This window comes from Sphaerodactylus townsendi, linkage group LG02 (assembly GCF_021028975.2).
Source record: "Sphaerodactylus townsendi isolate TG3544 linkage group LG02, MPM_Stown_v2.3, whole genome shotgun sequence".
Lineage (NCBI taxonomy): Eukaryota > Metazoa > Chordata > Lepidosauria > Squamata > Sphaerodactylidae > Sphaerodactylus > Sphaerodactylus townsendi.
The window spans coordinates 37,394,352-37,417,346 of NC_059426.1; the positions used below are offsets into that span (position 1 = coordinate 37,394,352).

At 43.7% G+C, this 22,995-nt stretch overlaps 1 protein-coding gene across 1 annotated transcript in view; it reads left to right on the forward strand.

Moving 5' to 3' along the window:
* BAZ2B (bromodomain adjacent to zinc finger domain 2B) overlaps window positions 1-22,995 on the forward strand; it is a 259,702-nt gene that overhangs the window by 209,115 nt on the left and 27,592 nt on the right. Inside the window, 5 exon segments of the mRNA XM_048486766.1 lie at window positions 7,036-7,176; window positions 7,858-8,112; window positions 10,909-11,123; window positions 12,112-12,186; window positions 16,901-17,144. Of these exon segments, the coding sequence (XP_048342723.1) occupies window positions 7,036-7,176; window positions 7,858-8,112; window positions 10,909-11,123; window positions 12,112-12,186; window positions 16,901-17,144 (930 nt within the window).

The window sequence follows — 22,995 nt, forward strand, 5'->3', positions numbered from 1 at the left end:
TCAGACCAGAATACACTAATTTAAATGCCTTTTTAAAAATCTGCACCGTCAGTTTTAAATCCCAACTGTTATTTTCAAGGCCAGATGTTTCTATTAAAGATGCTTTAAGCAGACAGTGCTGTTTAAAAATGTATCTAAATAATTTACAAACAAAAACAAAAACATTATATCAGCGCTGTGACTAGCAGCAAGAAAAATATATAATAATTTCCAAATTGCCTGAAATAGATAACATTTACGTTTCTGCTATTAAAAACAGTACTCTAAGTGGTTTACAGCATTAAATTAGGAATTAAGAAAACTATTACAATACAACCCTCCCCAAAGCTAAAACCACAAATATCATAACAATAAAGTAATAGTTCAACTATTGTATCAGTGAGGACAACCATCAGTAATTAAAACTGTTGTCAATAAAATCAACAGCAAAACTTGCATGGTGTTCAATTCCAAAAAGTTGATCTTATCCCCTCCCTCCCCCACACTCCCCGCGCGCCAGCCACAACAGCACTGGGAAACCAATCTTATATTAGAAATCTAGCAATAACATAATAATGCAAAGGAGATACAATATCTCCTTTCTTTAAGAAGTTGTAATTCAAACCATAATTTTAGATGCCAACAATTGATAACATCTACATTTAGATATTTAACAGGATTGTATCCTTTTTTGATGCTTCTGATGCTTTCTGGCTTAACTAATAGGCTTCTGTTGTCAGATGTAAGATTTCCACATCTCTGCCTAACTCTTTTGGCGCCTTGCTTTTACTCAGTGCAGTGGGGGCTCTTGCGTATAACTTTAAATATTATTGTTAGGCACACTGCTATAAAATGATGTCACAGTAATCATTAAATTTTGCACACATAATAAGGAAGCGTTATCTCGGATTTTGGAAACTGCAGATGGTTAAGGGCAAGCCAACTAAAATGAGACCATACTGGGACCATGGGTAATAATGAGATAGTCCTATGCCTTATTGTAAAAGTTTCAGTGCCACGGGTAATATTTATTCAAGACTCTCCTGAGTTCTCTCTTTCAGCCATTAAACTTCAGAAAATAGCACACGCAAATTTATATTCACCTTTCTTCTGAAAACTGTGTAACAAACTATCATAATTGCACCAGAGGCCTTATTTCCTCTATAATTCCCAGAGGATCAATAAACAACAAAAGGTTGTTAAACATGCATTTATCACTAAACAGCTTTGTCAGCAGTTCTGGAGACAGCCATAATATAGGAAAGTATCTCAGGTTTCGGAAGTTGTCTAATAAGCAGTTTGAAAGCAGAATTAAATTCACAGCACTCGAGTAATTCTCGTGGTGTGGATATTCCATCCTGGAAGATTTATGCCACTCCATTGCCTACTGAAAATGCCACACAGGACTGCGGCCATAGTTTTACTTAGCAAAACCCATTTTTCAGTTTTAAACATGTATAAGCTAGCCATTTAAAATCAATAACATTGAATCCAAGAGCTGAGAATGTTTTATTAATTTGATGTTAATGCAAGTAATGCTGCGGGTGATTAAAGGTCATATTTGCTGTGTGGTGCTAAATGAATAATGTAACTAAGAATAAGTAATACGCAGCCTGCCGGTTGAGTCGATCCACTAAGATTCCAGACCCCCTAGCCTCAAGAGATGTGGCCCCTTATTTGAAGAATACAGACACGTGGTGATATACAAATAGATGCTCATAGAACATTATGTAAACACAAGCAGAAGACCTGCTAAGTCTTATGGGAAAGGAGAATCCATCCTGTCCCTCTTGTGTTGGCTCCAGGTAACCACCTTGCATCCTTCTCCTGTTGGCCCCTGCCACTGCCATTCTCCTTGTTCCAGATGCTGCCTCCCAACTACTCCCCATTCCATTTGTGTTGGTTGCTATAGCAACTCAAGATACTGTCCGAACTGCAGCAGGTTTTTTTGGTCATGTCTGATGTGCAGAGGTCACACATAAGGTTTTCCCCCGTCTAGATTTTTTCCCCCAATACACCTGGATGCTTTCTAGGATTACAGAACCCTAGAGGATAATTTTGGCTAGCCCCGCAGCACAGATAGCCCTACCTGCACTGAGGTCAACATTCACTATTAGACACACTGATATCAGACAGAGCAATGTGATATATAACCAGGTCTTCCTCAACAGGTGTGCACTGATAGCAGGGGTAATGTACTCTTTGTCCATTCATACACTGGCATAGATACACCTGCTGACAGTTTGGTTGGTGGTACAGTGGTTTCAGGTGTCTGCTGTGTAGTTAAGCTATACCTCAGCCCCCACAAAAGCAGCATCTCTTGGGAACGGATACACACTCCACCATCCTCAACATGGCGGCCTTTACCCAATATGAATTGCAGCTATCATAGGGACTGGCACATCTTTGCACATTGTATTTCATGGTGAGCATGGAGGGTCATTGCCAATTCAATTTAAATCTTACTTAGGTATCTATATGAAATTCTGATTCAAACTATATCAGCTTGGACTCAAAGTATAAATCTTCAACCCATTAATGATCCTTTCTTGAACCCATGTGGCTCGTTTACAGTGCAATTCTAAACTGAGTTCTGCCTTTCTGATTCATTGAATTCAGTGGGCTTTCATAGATATAACTGTGCTTGTGGATGCATAGTTGAAAACGGCAATTAAGTTCCTTTTGTGTTTCTTTACCTTATTCAGGTGGAGTCATGCTAATTTGTTCTTACAACAAAGGCATTTCTCCTTTGGTATTGTAGTTTAAGTACCCTCTAAATAACATACATCCCAAAAATCATATTGCTATATAGACACAATAAATGAAATAATGCTGTCCCTCAACAGCCTGATCATCTTAGCTATATTAGCTACACTAGCACAAAGAGGGGTTGGATTGCTGCATCTCTTGTAGTATTCTCTGCATGGAGGGAGACCTAACCCATTTGCCATTTAAAGCAAGAGGAGATCAGGGGATCTCCTTCATGGGATCCAATCCAAAGACCTGTTCCCTATGCCAAATCAATCATGTAAACAGCATGTAATCAAATGTGAATGTATGTGTGTATATATGGCCCTGGGAGCCCTGAACGATCTTGTGTTGTTTGCAGAATGTTCAGGCTCCTAAATGCTGTCATGTTTTCATCTATTTTTATGAACTTTGTTAACAAGAAATATACCGATCTAGAGCAATGTGCAAGGCAGATTTATCAGCATAAGACAAATATTTCTGTAACGTATAGGTGTCTTCATCTTCTAACACCCTGCACAGCTCTTGTAGTTTTTATTTTTGTATCTTCCTTGTGTAAATATCAACTTTATGGGTGGTTTTTATTTTCTTTGCAGCCTATACTATTCCCTTGAATCTTAAAATACATTTATGCCTTTTAAATTTGAGTGCAAACCTCTGTCACAGAAAACAGATTCTCACTTTTAATTAAGCCCCAAACAAAAATCTAAAGTACCCAGTAGAATCATAAAAGGAGGTGGAAAAAGCATTGACCATAATCCAAAAAGTAATACTGCAAACGCTCTGGCACAAAGGGGTTTACAGTCATAGATGCTATAAATTTTTTATAACAATTGGTCAGAGCCTTTCTTTTACTTCCTTTTCTATTGCCTGTATTTTTCCCCAATGCTGTGTTGTCCTTAAGCAAATATTATAATCTTATATTCCTCACTGTAAATTGTATCTCTCTAAAAAGAGCATTTATTATCCTACTTTTTCAGCACTCTCCTATCCCTTTTTCAGCATAAAGATTCAAGGGCGACCGTGAACCAATACACCACCACTTTCTTCCAAACAGTCTTAATGCTTCGCAGGGGTCCTAGTTCCTGCCCAGTGTCTAGCAACACCTACCCACCCACCCCTGTCCAAGCCATTCTGAGGTGCAACTGAGGTGCATTAAATTGCCTTGAATTGCCGTAGTTTTCCTGCTGATGTGAGCTGAGTTGCTCTCTGGATTAGGAAAGCTTCGGCAGCCTTTTGTGCACATGCAACATCTTGGGGAAAAAATCAAAGGGCTAATGCTGTATCGCAATCCCCAACCTAAGTCAGGAACCCTGGAGCTAGTGTTATTTACTTATGAAAGCTACTCTGAAAATCTGTTTCTATTTTGTATAGATGTGGTAAACCTGTATCTAGGTTCTAAGGCCTTGTTCAAATGACATGCCAAACCTACATATGTTCATGAAGGCCACAAACATAAATGTTGTCATGCTTGCCTTCTCTGCTCTTTCTTTCCCTACTCCTCTCACAGGCATAGGACAACTGAGACAGCCTGGTTTGAGAAATGTACAATTAAACTCCAGTTTACCAGGAAGGAAAGAGTGACTATGATACCAAGCCGCTTTTGTAATTCTCAAGAATAAGCAGAGGCTGATTGTGGTATCTTCACACAGGTTAATTTCAGCTTGAAAATAAGGGCTTGCATGACTGAAAGTTTCCCTATGAAAAAGATTCTTGGCATGTGTAACGGACTTGGCCCACCCTGAAGGGCCGGGGTGTGCGAAAGGCCTAATGAAAAGGCCTTAGTAACAGCCAGAGTTAAGTCAGCAGGCTCCACTATACAAAAGACCCCATTTGATTGGTTGAGAAAGGCACAGTTGCCTATGGCAAGGGATAGGGGGAGCCAGAGTGCGAGCAGTATAAATAGACAGTGCTGTGCCTGTCAGAGTTTAGTCAAAATTAAGAGTCAAGATTGGGAGAGAGATTCAAGAAGAGCCAGAGTTTGACAGAAAGCGGTCTGTCAGATCTGAACTGAAAAATTCTGTCTCAGCAGTGTTAGCTGGCAGAAGTCCAGTTACTCTACAAGCTGAGGAGACTTGTCAGAGAAAGGAGGCCCTGAGTTTGGTGCAAAATGACACGCCAGTCTGTGGCTTGACAGTGAATACTGTCCAGACCTACCCCGGTGTAACACCAGTCTGGGAAAAGCCCGATCCAGTGGCAGTGAGGCCAGTTTGGGATTAGTGTGAGAGAGGGAGGCTTTGTATGCCAGAATCTCACAGGGCATAGACTCTCTCTCTCTCTCTCTCTCTCTCTCTCTCTCTCTCTCTCTCTCTCTCTCTCTCTCTGTGTGTGTGTGTGTGTGTGTGTGTGTGTGTGTGTGTGTGTGTGTGTATTCAGTGGGTTGTGGATCAGAAAGGACTAGTGTCTGTCTGTGAGGAAAGTTAGTAGATCTAAAGCAAAATCGTTCCTGAAGAGACACCTGCGTGTGTCTGTGTCTGTGTGAAACCTAAGTGACATCTGAAGCTCTGTAATTTTTAAGTGAAAAGAACCTCTCTGAATCCATCAAGCGTTAGTAGCTCTCTGAACCAGTTTAAGAAGCCTTTCTTTTGTTTTTAAAATAAATTAAATTTGTTGTGTTCAGGTTACCCTTGTGCCAGCCTGCGTTTGTGTGTGAGAGGTTGAAGAGTGCCTGTCTGAGAGACTAGAATCCCAGACACTGGTATCTGATTCAGCATGGTTTATTCAAAGTTGCTAATATTCTAAAGCAACCCTGGGATTCTTTCCTGCTCATATATTCACCAAAATCTTCTGGGTAGCTTTAAGAAGATCTGAAAATATTGGTCAATTGTCCTTAGAATCAAAATGATACGGCAGTTCCCAATGTGTGTGTGTGAGAGAGAGAGAGGGGGGGGCGGAGCGAGGGGGAGCTGCGCCCAGAGCATGCACGCGCCCTTCACCCCTGCTGCACCACCGCCCACCCTACCCCGGAACACCCCTGCCCCCTCCATGGCCCAACTATGCCTCCGCTGCTGCGCCACCCAGGGTATTAAGCCCCCCACTGATGCTACACTACTAGTGTGTGTGTGTGTAATATGGCAAGGCTGAGGGAGAGCAGGGTATAAATTGAAATGAATTGAATAAAATAAATTATTCTTCATGATTAGCACTGCAAACAGATAAAGTTGTGAGTATTTCAAAGAATGTAAATGACTTAAATAAATGCATGTGATTGCTAACTCTGGGTTGCAAAATTCCTAAAGATTTGAGAGTCCAGCCTGGAAAAAGCAGGGTTTGGGAAGGGGAGGGATTTTATGCCATAGAATATAATAGAATGGGGTACAGTGCCAGGGTCTTCCACCATTTTGAGCCTGCAGGTACTTTTGGAATTCTAAAGCAACGTTGGTGGGTACAGTCACCAAATGGCTGCCACGGGAGGCGCAGCCAACTACAAAATGTCAGGGAGCAAGGTTATTTATAACTGATGACACCTGTTCAATATTTCAGCAAAAGTTCTGTTTTACATAATGCCTTCTAATCTGTATAGCCAGTCATAAGTCCTCCTGGGGAAAGCCCCATGTAGCCCCACTGACTTTCTGAAGCACTTGCTGGGTACCAAGAAAGATGTCCACAGGTACCATGGCACCCATGGGCTCCATATGAGGTACTCCTGGTATAATGCCACAGAATCATCCCAAGGCCATTATCTTATTTGTAAAACAAATAACCACCCTTTTGAACAAAAAATACTTCACCTTTTCATCAGTGCCTAATTTTTACAAAGACAAATAGTAGCTATTTGTGCCAGATTGGTAGCTACATTGAAACTCTGAAAACTCTGTACTGAAACTCTGCTGCTTAATCTTAAGTATTCAGGAACAGGATATGGTTCCTCAGCTGTATAGAAAAGGCACTCGGTACTCATAGGCATTTTTGGTGTTATTACTTCATACATCCGAGGATTCATCTCCAGAACTGAAAACCTGATATATAACTGAGTACTAGTAAGTCCCGACACCAATCAAGCCTCGGATAACTTGCTTGGCACACAATCTTCTTAAAGACTGTGAAGTGAATAAAAGTCTACTTTGAACATTACAACTTTGCTTGGAAGAGTAGTGTAGACTTATTTTATCACACACCCAGAACGATTCCTCTATGTTCTTAAAGGTAGGGGGTGCCTCTTTTCTCTTGCTTTTTGTTAATCCAAGTGGTTTAATTGCTGTGGTGGTTATTAAGATTATGTAACTAGTGCTGCTCAAATTCGTAAATTATTCCTTTGTTAAACAGAATGTACAAGTTTAATTTTCTATCCTTTCTGTGCTATTTAAGGAGAAAGAACGGTTAAAGCAAGAAAAACGAGATGAAAAGAGATTAAATAAAGAGCGTAAACTGGAACAGCGAAGATTGGAATTAGAAATGGCTAAGGAGCTAAAGAAACCAAATGAAGATATGTGCTTAGCAGACCAGAAGGTAATCAGAATAATGTAAATTTACTTTTTTATGTTCCTGTCACTTTTCATACTGTTTCTCCTTTTCTTAATCTACTATTGTTGTAATAATTAATTTTTCTTACTGTACTTGCCCATTTTATTTTAGATTCCCCTGATGTTACTTCAGTGTTTAAATGTTGCCTATATTCAAATAATAACTATAAAGTAATAATGGATTAACGAGACAGTGGGTTTCCTGGTTTTATTTTTAAAGATAGTAGTGAACTTTTGAGGGTTTTTACTTCGATAAATTGTCAGACTTTTGCCTGATTGGATGTTTTAGAAGCCTATAATAGACTGTAGTATACCTGTTTAAACTATGAGTATCACAGCTTTATGGTATAGTGATTAAGAGCATGGTGTAGTGATTAAGAGCAGTGGACTCTAATCTGGAGAACTGGGTTTGATTCCCCACTCCTCCACATGAAACTTGCAGGGTGACCTTGGGCTAGTTACAGTTCACTCAGAACTCTCTCAGCCCTACCTACCTCACACAGTGTCAGTTGTGGGGAGATGAGGGAGTTTGTAAGCTGCTTTGAGACAAGAGAGAAAAGTGGGGTATAAATCCAAACTCTTCTTCTTCTGTATTTAATAGATTCCAATACTGTATTGAGTTTGGTGAGCATTCAAGGGTGATGACTTGTTCCTCTCTACTTTTCAGCCTTTTCCAGAGTTGCCTCGCATTCCAGGCCTGGTTCTCTCTGGTAATACGTTTTCAGATTGCCTCATGGTGGTGCAGTTTTTGCGGAACTTTGGAAAAGTTCTTGGCTTTGATATAAACCTGGATGTCCCAAGTTTAAGTGTTCTTCAAGAAGGGCTGTTAAATATAGGCGACAGCATGGGAGAAGTACAAGATCTACTTGTGAGATTGCTATCGGCTGCCATTTGTGATCCCGGGCTAATAACAGGATACAAGGTAACAAACACTTTGCAGGAATGGGTGTTGAACGTCCTCAGGCTCACTTGTACCCCCTTCCTCCTCCTGATTTGAAAGAACTAAATGTGGTTGGCCTGAAAAGTGGAATTTTCAATTTTCAATTCCTGAATTGCATGCAAGGGGAGAAGGAAAGGAGGGCAGGCAAAGTGGATTCTCCTCACTATAATGGCAAACCGTAGTTTGTTGTAATGTTTTAATTCTCATAGACAGAAGGAAGTAAGCTTCATCATTTGAAATTGCATATAGGCTTTCAAATGATTTTCTCTATACACACACAAAAATCTGCAGGTAGGAAACTCCCATTAACTTCTTCCTGGAATCTAGCTTTCTATGTGGAAAGGGTTTTGTAAGAAATGTTCCAAAGCACTCTTAGGCCCCTTCCACACCTGCAGAATAATGCACTTTCAAACCACTTCCAATGCACTTTGCAGCTGTGCAGAATAGCAAAATCCACTTGCAAACAGTTGTGAAAGTGGCTTGAATGTGCATTATTCAGCATGTGCGGAAGGGGCCTTAAAGAATATAACTATTGGATGCTTCCACACATTGCTTTATGTTGCACTGTTGTTATGCTATAGCTGTCATTTGCCACTGAACTGGCTGTGTCCACATAGAAAAATCCGACTGCTTTAGCATAACAGTTGTACAATATCCAGTTATGAGTAGATGCAATTGTTACTGTTGTTACTTGCAGAGCTCCTGAAAAATGCACTCATCTTAAGAAATGTGTTGGTGTTATTTTGTAATTACTTTTAGTATCACTATTGTCCTTGCCATCTCTGTGGGCTATAATTTACTGAGTTGTGCCTGAAAATCTCTACGGGATTCTATACCCTGAGTAATTATACATGTATGCAGATTATTATTCAAAAAAATTAGTTAAATGTTAATGGTAGAAACAATAAAAAAAATGAGAGGACTGGATATATTGGATATGCAAATAGATACCCTACTTTCTGGGCACTGAGGTTAATTGTAAGCTGTAATATTATATTTATTTCATGTGTAGTCTTGGAATATTCCAGTCTTTTAGATGGCAGATGTCTGCATCTCTCTCTAAAAAATATATTTATTTATTTATTTATTGTTTGGATTTGTAGACCGCCCCATCCCTGAAGGGGATAAAGTCCACACGGTGTAGTAAGTGGTGGATCACACAGAATAATAAGCCTTCCAAATAATTCTCTGGTTTGTTTATTTGTAATTTTATATTATGCAGTAAGCCTTGAGCACAGTAAGCCTTGAGCACAGTTTTTTCAGGAAGTCTCTAAGATATGTCATAAACAAATAAACCCAGCCTTTTGAGACATGCTCCTCAAAGCCTTCAAAGTACATAGAACAATGGTGCTGTCTAAATACTTTTTAAAAAACCCATTGTCTGATTTTGACCTCTATTACTAGGAACACTTGCTGTATGTTAGATATAATGGGATGGATCCAATCAGCTTTTTAGCTGGTGACAAAAGATTGGAAGGGGGTGGTGGTGTCCTTCTTGACTACACTAAATGCCATACTGCAGATTATGGGATCTACATGAACAGAGAAAGGTTCTGTAGTAAGGAGGGGAATTTGGTCAAATAGATGGGAAAAGAGACTGTCACCCTCAGGGTTTTCAATGCAAGAGATGAACAGAGGTGGTTTGTCATTTCCTACCTTTGCCTAGCAACCCCAGAATTCTGTCATGGTCTTCCATCCTGAGCACTAACCATGGCAAACCCTGCTTAGCTACTGAGGTCTGTCAAGATTGGGCTAGTCTAGGCCATCCAGGGCAGAGCAATAAACCAAGATATTTTCACAGATCACCTTTGAGTTTTCTCCCTCATTTGATGTTTGGTTGATATATTACAAAGGATCCAGATAGAATAACTGAGGAAACATTACCTTGTAGGATGGCCTTGGACATGCCAGATCACATATGATAGATTTATTAGCCAATCCAGTGTTAACATGAAAGGCTTCCTTTTCCGGATTTCAGCAGGGATGAATAGTTTTCTAAGACCATCAAACTTAGCACCTAACATTAGTCTTTTCTCTTTGAACTTGTTTGTGATCTCACTGTAGAATTTTCTCATTTCGCTCAACACCCTCTGTCCCCCACGAGCCCTCTGCAACCTCAAATCTGTTTTAATAAAATAGCCTTGAGTTTGTCAGGTAAGTTGCTTAGATGGAAACTGCTGATGGCAACTCCCTCACCACCACCAAAAAATGTTTCCTTTTAACACTTTTTGTGCTGTACCCCCAAGACCAGGGGTAGGGAACCTGCGGCTCTCCAGATGTTCAGGAACTACAATTCCCATCAGCCTCTGTCAGCATGGCCAATTGGCCATGCTGGTAGGGGCTGATGGGAATTGTAGTTCCTGAACATCTGGAGAGCCGCAGGTTCCCTACCCCTGCCCAAGACTATTTCTAAAGGTCAAAACAAGGAACTTTAAAAGCCAAAGAAGATGCAAGCTGTTTCAGAATTTCCAGCTTGATAACAAATGGTGATGTCTGTGTTTTATGACTTGGGGTACTCCCCCACCCCAGAGTTGTAGCTTCAATGGGGACATCTGGGGCGGCTCGCCCTGGGCGCCGCAATTGCAATCACGTGCAGGGCAGGAGTGGGGCGTGTCAGGGCGGGGAGGGCACACGTAGTGAGTTCATGCCCTGGGCGTAGTTCCCCCTCCCTTCGTCACTGCCCCATCCCCTGCTGTGAAAGAGAAATACATGTTACATTTAATCTGTCAATATGACACTATTTTATGTGCTGCTATTTACGAGAGGACTTTTCCCTAGGCCAAAACAATCCTTGGGGACCATTTGCTGAATGTTGGCATCAACAGAGACAATGTGTCTGAAATTCTGCAGATTTTCATGGAAGGCCACTGTGGGCAAACTGAGCTCACAGAAAGCTTGAAAACCAAAGCTTTCCAGGCACATCTGCCAGCTCAAAAAGCATCCATACTTGCTTTCCTCATTAACGAGTTGGCATGTAGCAAAAGTGTTATAAGGTAAGACATGTTATAGTTTGGGCGGGGCAGGGCAGGGCGGGAGGGCTCTACATATACATTTTGTTGCTGAGAGTATCATAAGGTAGCTGTTTGGGTCTGCAGAAGAGCAAGCTTCGAGTCCAGTAGCATCCTAGAGACCAACAAGATTTTGGGGATATAAGCTGTCGACAGCCGAAGCTCCCCTGGAAGCCCTAATTCTCAGAAGCTTATATCCCAAATACCTTGTTGGTTGCTAAGGCGCAACTGGACATGAATCTAGCTCTTTGTTTCTGAAGATGCAGACCACTGTAAAATAATAATAATTGATTCATTGTGGGATTGGCTCCCAAGACTCCCTTCCAGTGAGGAAAAGACTCCATCCTTGGAGCAAGATTTGTTATTTAGTGGGAGATAGTCATAGAATCCATCCCTCCAAAATGTTTTGTTTATCTTGTTTAAGCATTTTCACCCCACTTCTTCCAAACACAATGCCGCTTATAAAAGTTAAAAACATATACAACTATGGGAGGGACTGTGGGTCAGTGAAGTTCTCAGGTTCGATCCCTGGCATCTGTGGCTCAAAGGATTGGTAGAAGATGATGTGAAAGGCATCAGCTGGATATCCTGGATAGCCACTGCCAGTCTGAATAGACGATAACGACCCTGATGGACCAATGGCCCGCTTCGGTATCAGGCAGCTTCCTGTTCAGTAAACTATACCTCAGTACATCTGGAATTAATCACAAATACACTTGAATATCTCAACTTGCTGTAATGGGCTGCTTATATTTTCCTTTGATGTCATGCCCAAGCAGTAACTCTCCCAAGGGTTTCTGCCTTACAGACCCCTGTGAAGTACTCGTGTTCCCGTTTAGTTTAATTTATGTTATCATGTATATGATATGCACTGGGCATATATGCAAACAGAAGTACTCTTCCAGACATTTCATTCTAGACAACATTGCTCAATGGAATGACCTAAACATTGGAGCTTTTTCTGCTTTTACAGTGAAATTGATAAAAACATAGATTATATGTCTAATTTAAGAAGAGATAAGTGGATGGTTGAAGGCAAACTTCGAAAGTAAGTAATATTTCTTATAACTGATTCAGTATTTTACATTTGTTATCTAGATTGGTTCGACAGCAAATTAATCAGACTGTGTAAAAATAAGTACAGTAACACTTTTTTTTGGTAAATGTGGAACATTAATTTTAAAAAGGCCCATTGCTTTCTGCTGAAAGCCCATTAAAGATACATGAAATTAGTAGAAATCCAAAGCGAATGGAAGTCATTTTGAATGCCGTGAAAAAAGACCAATTTTTATTTGAATATTTCTGGAACTGTCAAGTTATAATTGGTGTTAGTCAGACCTGCTTAGAACTATCCTGCTTGTTTTAGCAGTCATTCTGAAAGGAGATTTTTTGCATGTCCAGGTTTTTGTGCTGTAATCACGATCAGAACTTGCAAATGGCTTAGATATCTAATTAAACTTATTCTGCTGTATAAATTGAATATTTCCTGTGGTAGACCTGCGGAATAATTCGGTTACTGAGGTAAATCTTATCAGTTTGCCATTGGAGCAAATTGTCAAGTCTTTAATGATGATAATTTTACATCCCCTGTTTTTTTCCATTGTACAAAATAAAATTCCATACAGCAAGTTTAATGGCTCTATCTATCTACCATAGAAATTTAAGTTGAAATTACTGTGAATCACAGGAGGTATGCGTAGCCAGGTAGTATGCATAATCAGGCTCTGTTTCCTTCTCTTCAGATCATTTTTCTTTCTTGTCTAAAGGAAGGAGTCCTTGCTGGGCCCTTTGTTTCATGTACTTATGTTTCTAATCCTATTTCTTCCGCCCATTTAATGTATCTTAGAAGAAAGAAGGAAGAAGTAAAGAACAACAAGAGGGAGAAGGAAGAAATAAAAACACCATTAAAAGAAATTGCAGCGAGAAACCTATCAATGCTATTAACACTACTGGCTCCTAAATTATGCAGGGTTAATGGCTTTATTTGTGAGGCACCTTATATTATTTAGCTTCCTATATTTAACCCATTCTGTCAAAAGGCTAATGAAAATTTGACACTGCCTCTAGAGGAAGGTACTTGTTTGCTCTTTCCTGTCCTTTCAAAAAAAGTAAGTACTAGGTTTTGGGTTTTGTTGTCCTCTTTTTTTCTCTGAAGCTCTTCCCTTGGCTCGTCTTTCAGGATGTTGGCAAACAGCTTTGAAAAAACAGGATTCCTGCTCTTTTCTAAATTCCTTTGTTACTACTCGCAGCTTCCCCTCCTCATCTCCTCACGTCTGATCAACCTGATTACTTTCTCCCTGACCATCCTTTCATAAATTTCATTTTGACTAGCTGAGGACTCCTACTTACTCAACAGGAAATTCTTCTGGGCCGCAGAAATTGGTTTATCTCATGGTCACCAGTTTTATGTGTGTCAGTAAGTGTTCTACATTTCAGGTGCGCTGCATGAAGCACTTTCATTGCTAAGCCTTCAAGCAGCATTGCCCTTCCGAGATGTGCCTTAATGAGGTCCTAGATTTTCTGGTGCTCCGTTTGCACTTTTCAACCTTCCTTTTTCTAAAACTTTCTCTAAACGCTGTCTTGGCTTTTACTTCAGCAAAGAAAGGGTATCTGTACAGTACTACCGTAGGTCTTTCACCATAACAGAAGCCAACAGCAACTGATCGGAAAACCAGAATTATTTCTGTTTACACACTAGGTGTGCGCATGCATTATGCGTATCTCTTGCAAACATTCACTAATTACTTGCTAGATGGTATTTTTTTAAAAACCTGCCTTTCCTCCAAGAAGCTCCAGGCAACAAAGTGATTGCCTTCTGGTTCTACCCACACTGCAGAGGTAGAATAGTGACTGAGCCAAGTCCACAGTCACTACAGAGTTTCTCCCACATTTGGAAGGCAGGTAACAGGAAGAGCTTCCACTTATAACGAGGTTATGAAGGAACTCCAACATCATCCAGTAAGCCAGAATTAGCTTGAACATATTACAAGGAAGTATAAGTTTTTTCAAACACCTCCCATTATCACAATGGCTTTAGTATGACAGCCACTTATTTTGCTAAGGTTGTGGAAAATCCTTAATTCATATGTATCCTACAGCACTGTTTAGGAAATTAGTTAAGTGATTGGCTGTCTTGTGTTAGTATTATGATGCCTGCTGTAGACAAACACCTGGATAGTTCTGGAAAACCTAATAGCAGCAAATGCAAAGCACTTAATGGTTGTCAGTGGGAGTTGCCATGCCATTCTCAAGAGAGGTACAATCTTCCAAGCCCACTGACTTTTGTGGACGTAGAAAGGTCCAGCTCTGGTTAGGACTATACCATGAGTGTTTCAGGTCCTTATTTCTGAAAATGTATTTATTGAGTTTTGAGTGCATATGTTTGCTTATTGATCTTTTTATCCCCCCTGTGAAGAAAACTCCAAAGATACAGAAATTCCTGGCTATGGAGGATTCCCCGCCCCCCCCAAATCGGGTCCAGTTCTAGTTAAATTTTCCTGTAAAAGTTTCTTTCTAGCTAGCCAGTCATAGGATTTCCCCCCAGCACATAATTGTTAGGATGTAGTGTTCCAAGATCAGCTGCTAAGATCACACAATAGTGCTTTGGCCATTTTTGCAGTGACCAACAGTGGTGATACAAACATTTAGAAATGGGGCATGTGCATCGGGTTTTTTCTTGACACAATGAACATATTTTAAAGTCTTTTATACTTGATTCAGTTTTATTCTACCATGTTCTCTGTCAAGTTATTGGCTATTTGCTATTTGTCAGTGAAAGTCTTAAAATCGACAACTTTTTATCTTTTGTATTAGAAGGACAGAGGCACAGATTACTAGTAGAGATCAGCTAGGAATACCTGCTCATCCTCATTCCTTTTTGTCTGATGAGCTCTCTAAAATCCAGTTTCTTTTTAAAAATCATAGAATTTCCAAGGCTGCTTTTTTAAGACGGTGGCTACACTGCCTCTTATCCGCTTGCTGTATGGAATACTGTTTTGTAAGATGGGAGAAGAAAGGGAGAATAAGACATTGAAAAATTACATAGCAGCATTGGTTTATTGTAATTTTTCCACTTTTGCCATCCTGATTCGCACTCTTCCTTCCTCCTTTTTCTTCCTTGCAAAATCTTGGCCTTTTCCAGATACATTTTCATACCTCTTCAGAGTTTGGTATGTCAGACTATTTAAAAAGGGGGCATTGAGCCTGGCTATTGAGATACCTCCTAGGTTGTTTCAGTATATTTGCCTGCTAGATTCCTGGTAGGTAGAGCTGTAACATCTGCTGTATGGAATCTTCTTTTGTAGGGTAAGAGATGAGGAAGGGCTACCACAACTGTACTTACTGGTATGTAAGTTTCTTTCGTTTCATTTAAAAAAAATGAAACTAAGGGATCGGCTGCTCAGAGTGCTGTAACATCTCCTGCCATAATGCTCCATAAAATATCCTATACAAAGGAATACAAAGAAAAGATTTGTACTGGGATATTCCAGGGTCGTGTGTTTCAGTTTATTGTCAACTTTGTAAATTGCTTTTCTTATCTTTTATGTCTCTAGATGCAAACATTCCCTCTAGATGCAGACACTGAATTTTTTTTAAAAATGTGAATGGGGAAAGTAGGTTATAGCGAGTTCAAAAGTGACTAAAATGAGAAATATGGATGGATCGCTGTTTCTTCAGTTTTACAGAATAGCTACTGAAATCTTGTTTTGTCTTTAAGAAGTTCTATATGGTGCTTCAGTTATGCTCAGTAGGATTTGTACCAATATTTGCCGTACATATATTTTGAATAGCTGGAACTCTGCACAAACTTGAACATTCATAGGGAACCAATTTTTTCATCTAATAAATATTTGCGTTAAGTAGAAATCAGTGTTAGCTAAACGGCAGTTCTTGTATGCTGAGCAATGGTAACAAAACCAAGGTAGCAGACAATTCAAATGGAAATCCTCCCTCACCTGTGTTTATTGATGCCATGTTTGTTAATGTTTTGCTGCTTGATGTTATGATTATTGACGTTCACTATTATGCTGTTGTTGTTCACCGCCCTGAGCCCTTGGGGGGAGTCGGTATACAAATTGAATAATACAATACAATACAATTGCTAAATAGTGGAAAACACTATTTTGTCTGTCAAATAGTGGAAAACAGAAGGATATTGTTTTCTATGAAGTTCAGAGAATACAGTTACCAGCCTATAGGTGGGGCTAGAGTTCTCATGTTACAACTGATCTCCAGACTATGGAAATCAGTTCCCCTAGAGCAGCCATTCTTAACCAGGGTTCCCTGGTACCCTGGGGGTGCCGTGAGCATGTCCCAGGGGTACTGCAGCAACACTACCGCCCCCCCTCACTTTTGTGGTGTCTCCCACCGGCGCCAGCAAGGACATGGAGCTGGCCCATGGGGCAGGGCTTGCCACAAGGTCATCAGCCACCACCACCACCCCCAGTGCTACCCTTCACCCTGGGAGGGGAAGGTGGGGGGTGGCGGCAGGGGTACCGTGAGATATGAAGAGTGAGGTCAAGGGTACCCTGACCTCGAAAAGGTTGGGAAACACTGCCCTAGAGAAAAGGGCACCTTCAGAATGTGGACTTTATGATATCTCCTCACTGAGCTCCATCCTATCCCCAAACTCCACCCTTCTCAAGCGTCATACCCATACCGCCAGGAATTTTCCACTCCAGGGCTGGCAACTCTAGCAGAGGATCTTTGTGTATATTATGGCAAACATTCAGTAATACCATTTGTCTACCATGTATTTAAAGGCTTAGAATAATTCATGCTAAGAAAACAGGAAAAAGAGATGTTTCAGGAGGAGGTGATCTAGGAGAGGAACAGCATTCAATGGGTACACCCACGCCGGGCCGAAAAAGGAGGCGGAAGGGAGGAGACAGCGATTATGATGACGACGATGATTACTATAGTGATGATCAAGCAGATGAAGATGACGAGGACGAGGAGGACAAGGATGACAAAAAGGGAAAGAAAGCTGATATTTGTGAAGATGAGGTAGGGGGATTCTAATATCTTTTTCAATTGGTTAGTCATATGTTTAGGTTGAATTTCTGTTGGATGCCCAACAGGAGGCATCCAGTAGTAGGAGTTGCAGAACTGGCAAATCCCACCCATAATACGTGAATGTTCCTTGGTACTAACGTTTTTGGGGCTCCAACGGACTAATTTCCCACCCTCTGTGATATTCAACTACCATTGACATTCTATAGGTCCTGGAGGGCAAGAAGTAGGTTCAGTTGTCATCAAGCTATTTGTGTGTGTGTTTGTGTGTGTGTTTCCTTCTTTTAAAAATACACAAATTGTTTTTCCACACATCTGGAAAGGAAGTTATCTGTAAGACACCCCATTTCACTACCCTACAGATATGCCTGAGGCTATCAAATTTGCAATTTAGAGTAATAGTTTTACAAAATCTTCTAATTTAAGTTAACCCAGAGAGTATTAGCATGTGAACATGCTAAAGGTAAGTATAACTTGCTTGAGTTCTTTAGGAAACAAATCCTATAACTTATGTATTGTTGAAGGCTTTCATGGCCGGACTCAGTGGTGGGATTCAGCAGGTTCGCACCACTTCAGTAGAACCAGTTGTTAAAATTGTGCTTGTAAACAACCAGTTGTTAAATTAGTTGAATCCCACCACCAGAACTGGTTGTTAAATTATTTGAATCCTACCACTGGCCAGACTCAACTGGCTGTTGTGGGCTTTCCAGGCTGCATGGCTGTGGTCTGGTAGATCTTGTTCCTAACGCTTCACCTGCATCTGTGGCTGTCATCTTCAGAGGTGTATCACAGAGAACTGGGAACTGAACAGCTTCTACTCACAAATGGTTCTCGATAACCTATGGCATTTCTAAGATTTTATTTTCTTTGCATAGCCTGGCGGGTTCCATTACTTATTATTTACAAAAACACTCAAACTTGCCAAAGAGTATGAAAATGTTATGAAAATGTTTTTTATTTTATTTATTTATTTATTTTTTCAATTTATATACCGCCCGATCCCCGAAGGGCTCCGGGCGGTGAACAACAGGAGCAATCACACAATAGAAACACATAGGCTCCATCTCATAAAATGGCTTAAAACTCATAAAAACAGCGAATAACCAGAATACATAATAAATAGATAGAAGGCGTCTGGCCCCAATTTAAAACCTACCTCCCTGAGGGGGGGCCAGTGGGGCCCCTCATATGAGGGGACCCTGATGTAACCGCCCCCGGCACAGAGCAGTGGGGGCACCATATTAGCAGCTGGACACTCCGAAGGGCCGGTGGAACAACACGGTCTTACAGGCCCTGCGGAACTCACCCAGCTCCCGCAGGGCCCGGACAGCTGGAGGAAGGGCGTTCCACCACCCGGGCGCCAGTGCCGCAAAGGCCCTGGCCCGCGTGGAGGCCCGCCGAATCCTCGAGGGGCCGCGGACCAGCCGCACCTTGGCCTCTGCCGACCGCAGCGGCCGAATTGGGGCCTATGGGGTGATGCGGTCCCCGGAAGGTACAGGGCCCCAGGTACCAGAGCCTTAAAGGTCAACACCCACACCTTGAAGATGATTCGGAATTCAACCGGAAGCCAATGCAGCTGCCGCAACACAGGCTGGATGTGTTCTCTGAAGGCGCCTCCTGTGAGAAGGCGTGCTGCCGCATGTTGGACCAGTTTTAACTTCCGAATCAAACGCAAGGGAAGGCCGGCGTACAATAGTCCAGCCTGGAGGTGACCGTTGCATGGATCACAGTGGCCAGATCCGCCTGGGAGAGGAAGGGAGCCAACCGCCGGGCCTGACGAAGATGGAAAAATGCAGTCCGGGTTATATGGGCCACCTGGGTCTCCATTGAAAGAGACGAATCCAGGTGGACCCCCAGACTGCGAACAGAGGAGGTCGGCGCCAATGAGAGTCCCTCCCACACCTGTGGCTGGAAATCCCAACCTCACCCCTGCGGCCTAGCCAGAGGATCTCCGTCTTCGATGGATTCAGTTGCAACCTGCTCTGCTGCAACCAACCAGCTACCGCCTCCAAACAATGCTGGAGAGCCGCCGGGGCGGCAACCGCTCCCCCCTCCATCAACAGAATGAGCTGAGTGTCATCAGCATATTGATGACAGATCAGCCCAAAGCTCCGCACCAGCTGAGCAAGTGGTCGCATATAGATGTTAAATAATAGCGGGGATAGCAGCGCTCCCTGAGGTACTCCGCACTGAAGCGGGCACTTCCTGGAGGCTTCATCCCCGCACCACACTTGCTGACTCCGGTCCCGGAGGAACGAGGCAATCCACTGAAGGACAATGCCCCTAACCCCGAAGCGGCCAGACGGTGGGTCAAAAGGTCATGGTCGACCATATCAAACGCTGCGGTAAGATCTAACAAAACCAGCAGCGCCCGATCCGCCTCGGTCAAGCTGGATACCGAGTGTATCTGTGATGGCGACAAGATGTCTCCGTCCATGCCCAGCACGGAAGCCGGACTGGAAGGGATCGAAGGTCGATGCGTCATCCAGGAAACCCTGAAGCTGCTCCAACATCACTTTCTCAATAACATTCACCACAAACGAAAGATTCGACGGGCGTAATTGGCCAGATCACCTGGATCTAACGATGGTCTTTTAAGAGTGGACCACTGCCTCCTTCAACCCATCCGAAAGACCCCTTGCTCAAGGAGCCATTGATGCTATTCAACAGATGGGGTCGTAGCTCCGCCCGGCAAGCTTTTATAAGCCAGGAGGGCACGGATCCAGAGGACAGGTAGTAGGTCTAACAGCAGCCAAGGCCCTGTCAACAGCGGCTCGGAGAGCAGGAGAACTGGGCCAAACTTGGGCCCGAAGACAGCAAGGGTGCCTCCAGTTCACTAATTGTAGATAATGTGGCGGGAAGGTCCTGGCGGGCGGCGACTTTATCTGCAAAAAAGCTCATAAATGCCTCACAGCTAACTGCCAATCGATGATTTGTAGACCCTTCCGATAAGGAGGTCAAAGACCGAATTATAATGAAATAATTGTGCCGGCGAGAGCTAGCAGACGCTAAAGAGAGGAGGAGAAGAAGGCCCTCTTCGCCTCCTTCATTGCCATCTCATAGGCCTTCATAAACGTCTATAAGATGTTCACGCCGCTCCGTCGAGATTTCCGCCACACTCGCTCTAGTCGTCTAAGCACCCGTTTCATCTGGCGCAGCTCCTCGGTATACCAGGGGCCTGCCGAACACGAGGCGAAGAGGACGCCAGGGGGCAACAGTCTCGATGGCATCGGAGAGCCGGGAGTTCCAGTCCTCCACCTGCTCATCGAGTGTGCCGGCGGGTTCAGGGTCCCATAGAGCATTCAGGAAACCAATTGGATCCATAAGTCTCCGCGGGTGGGCATAAATCTGCCCCTCGCCTAGACGGGGTTGGCGCGGCAAGTCCATCTGAACCCTCAGGGCATAATGGTCGGACCATGGCACTCTATCCATAGAGGGTATGACCATATTAACCCCCAAACCGGAAGACCAAATCCAGCGTGTGACCGGCCTCATGAGTGGGGCCAGAACTTACCAAGGAGAGGCCCAGCGCCGCCATGGATGACACTAGGTCCGCTGGCCACTGTACATGAGGCGGTGTCAACATGGACATTGAAGTCCCCAGAACAATAAGTCTGGGGAACCGCAATGCCCAGTCCGCCACCACCTCCAGCAGCCGCAGCAGGCTATCCCCCGGTGCGTAGGCGACCGGTACACCAGGAGGACCGCCATCCTCTCCGCAGCCAACCACTCTAGGCCGACAGACGCCATTCCGGGGATCTGCGGGACGGGGGCCGCCCTGAAGGGAATAGAATCACCGGATGAACATCGCCACACCTCCGCCCTGTGTTCGTGGCTGATGGAGACACGCGAACCCGGGTGGCGCGACTTCGCCTAAGGCGACGGTTTCACCCTCGCGCTCCAGGTTTCGCTGCGTGATGCAGGCCAGGTCCATCTGCTGAGCTCCGAGATAATCTCGGAGTACAGCGGTTTTATTGTTGATGGACCTGGCGTTGATCAACACCAGCGACGAAGCAGAGTAACCCTGAACCTCGCCACCATCGTCCCTTGGGATAGGTCGAGGTCAGAAGGCTTAACGGTAGCAAAACCATATCTGGATTCGCTCTTCTATCATATGGTCAGCCGCCTACCGCTATATCTACCCCGCCCCATCAGCACCGGGATCCCCTGCCCCAAGATAGGTGCCCCCATTGCTCAGCCGTTTTCCTCAGAACCTATAGCCTCACTAAACAATACTCCCACTAGGTAGGCCCAACCTACTACCAAACTAATACTAATCTAGCTACGTTAAGTTAATACCACATACAGGCTGGAGGCTACAAGCAACAACCGTGCCTAATCAAACCTATATATATAGCTAATCTCCACTAATCCTAGCAATAACAAAAATACAATCGTGGGCTAAATCAAAACAAACCAGCTATCAGCTAGGTGTATCTCACTGATCAGCTGGCATTTAATCATGGGGTGAGAGAGAGTGCTAATTGGCAGACAACGCTACTGCCACCCGGATCGCCGAGGTAGCAGGGAATCTAAAGGTACTGGCAACACAATCCCAGACAAACGGGCAGCGCGCAGGAGCCCCTGCCACTGGGCACCCCACTTAGATCTTGCTCACGCCGCTCCGAGCTGGAGCCCGTCCCCTGGAATAAGGCTCGCCCGGCTCTCTCACCACCGGCTCCTCAAATCCAGGCCGGACAGTGCTGTCAGGTATCCGGGAGTTTCTAATTCCTAATAGTCCCCTCAACCCTAGGGACTGTCCTCGTCGCTCGCTACGCAGACGGCCGGTCCTCCAGCTCCTCTGCAGCGCCTCTCCGCCGATCGCGACACTGCTTCCGCGGCCGTAATTAACAAGGCCGCCGCCCCGCAAACAAGGCCGCCACAGCCTCGAGATCGATTTTCGGGCTTGCCGGCCGAAAGTGCCTCTTATCACAGGCTCTGGCGCAGGCGTCGTGAGCCGGCTCACTGCTTTGTTTCCAAGCCCCCCGTCGCACTTCCAGCAAAGTCCGGGTCCGGCTAGAAAGGTGGGCGGGGTCTCTGCCACCGACCCCTGATGGTACCACCACCAAACTGGTCCGGTATCGGGTGCCAGCGCTGCCGCAACGGGCCAAGCCGCTAACGTCCACCAAGCCACCAAAGCTGTCGATAGAAATAGGGCCGCCAAAGCCCCGAGATCAATTATGGGGCTTGCCGGCCAGAGGTTCTTCAGCACGGTTCCAGCGGCTGCTTTGAAAGCTTCGTCGCTGCGGCCAGGCATGCCTTGTCAGTTGTTAATATCCAGCCCTCAGTGCCACTAAACCAGTCCGGCACCAGCATCAAGCACCCGGTCATCAAGGGAGTCCAGGTCGTTGCGGATAAACGCGGAGAAGCAGCTGGCGAAAAGCAGCAGGGGAGAGGAGAGACGCGGACCAAACGCGATGCGAGGGAGACACGGTGGTGCATTCCGTCGCCTCGTCCCGTCTCGTCTCGTCACGCTCGGCTCTTACAACTCTCACTCTCTGTCACGTCCCTGGTAGGTGTTCCTAACTTCTAAATCCTAACTCCTAACTTCTAGGCTAACTTAATAAGAGGAGGAATTAACTACATTAAAACTACTGCAACGGAGCTCCGCTGTTGAGCTCCGTTCCGGACGCCATCTTGCAACACATCAGATGTTATCAGATTAATAGATTAAACTTTATTTAACTCATTAACTGGCTGCAAAATGGTATATGCAGCCTAAGAGTAACAACTAGATTAGGCCATAAGAACAGTTTGTGTCATATGAATATATTTGATCGTATTGCTTTGCAACTGACTGGGTATTAAGCCAGTGGAGAGCCGCTGCCTTGGCCTGGGTTTGCAT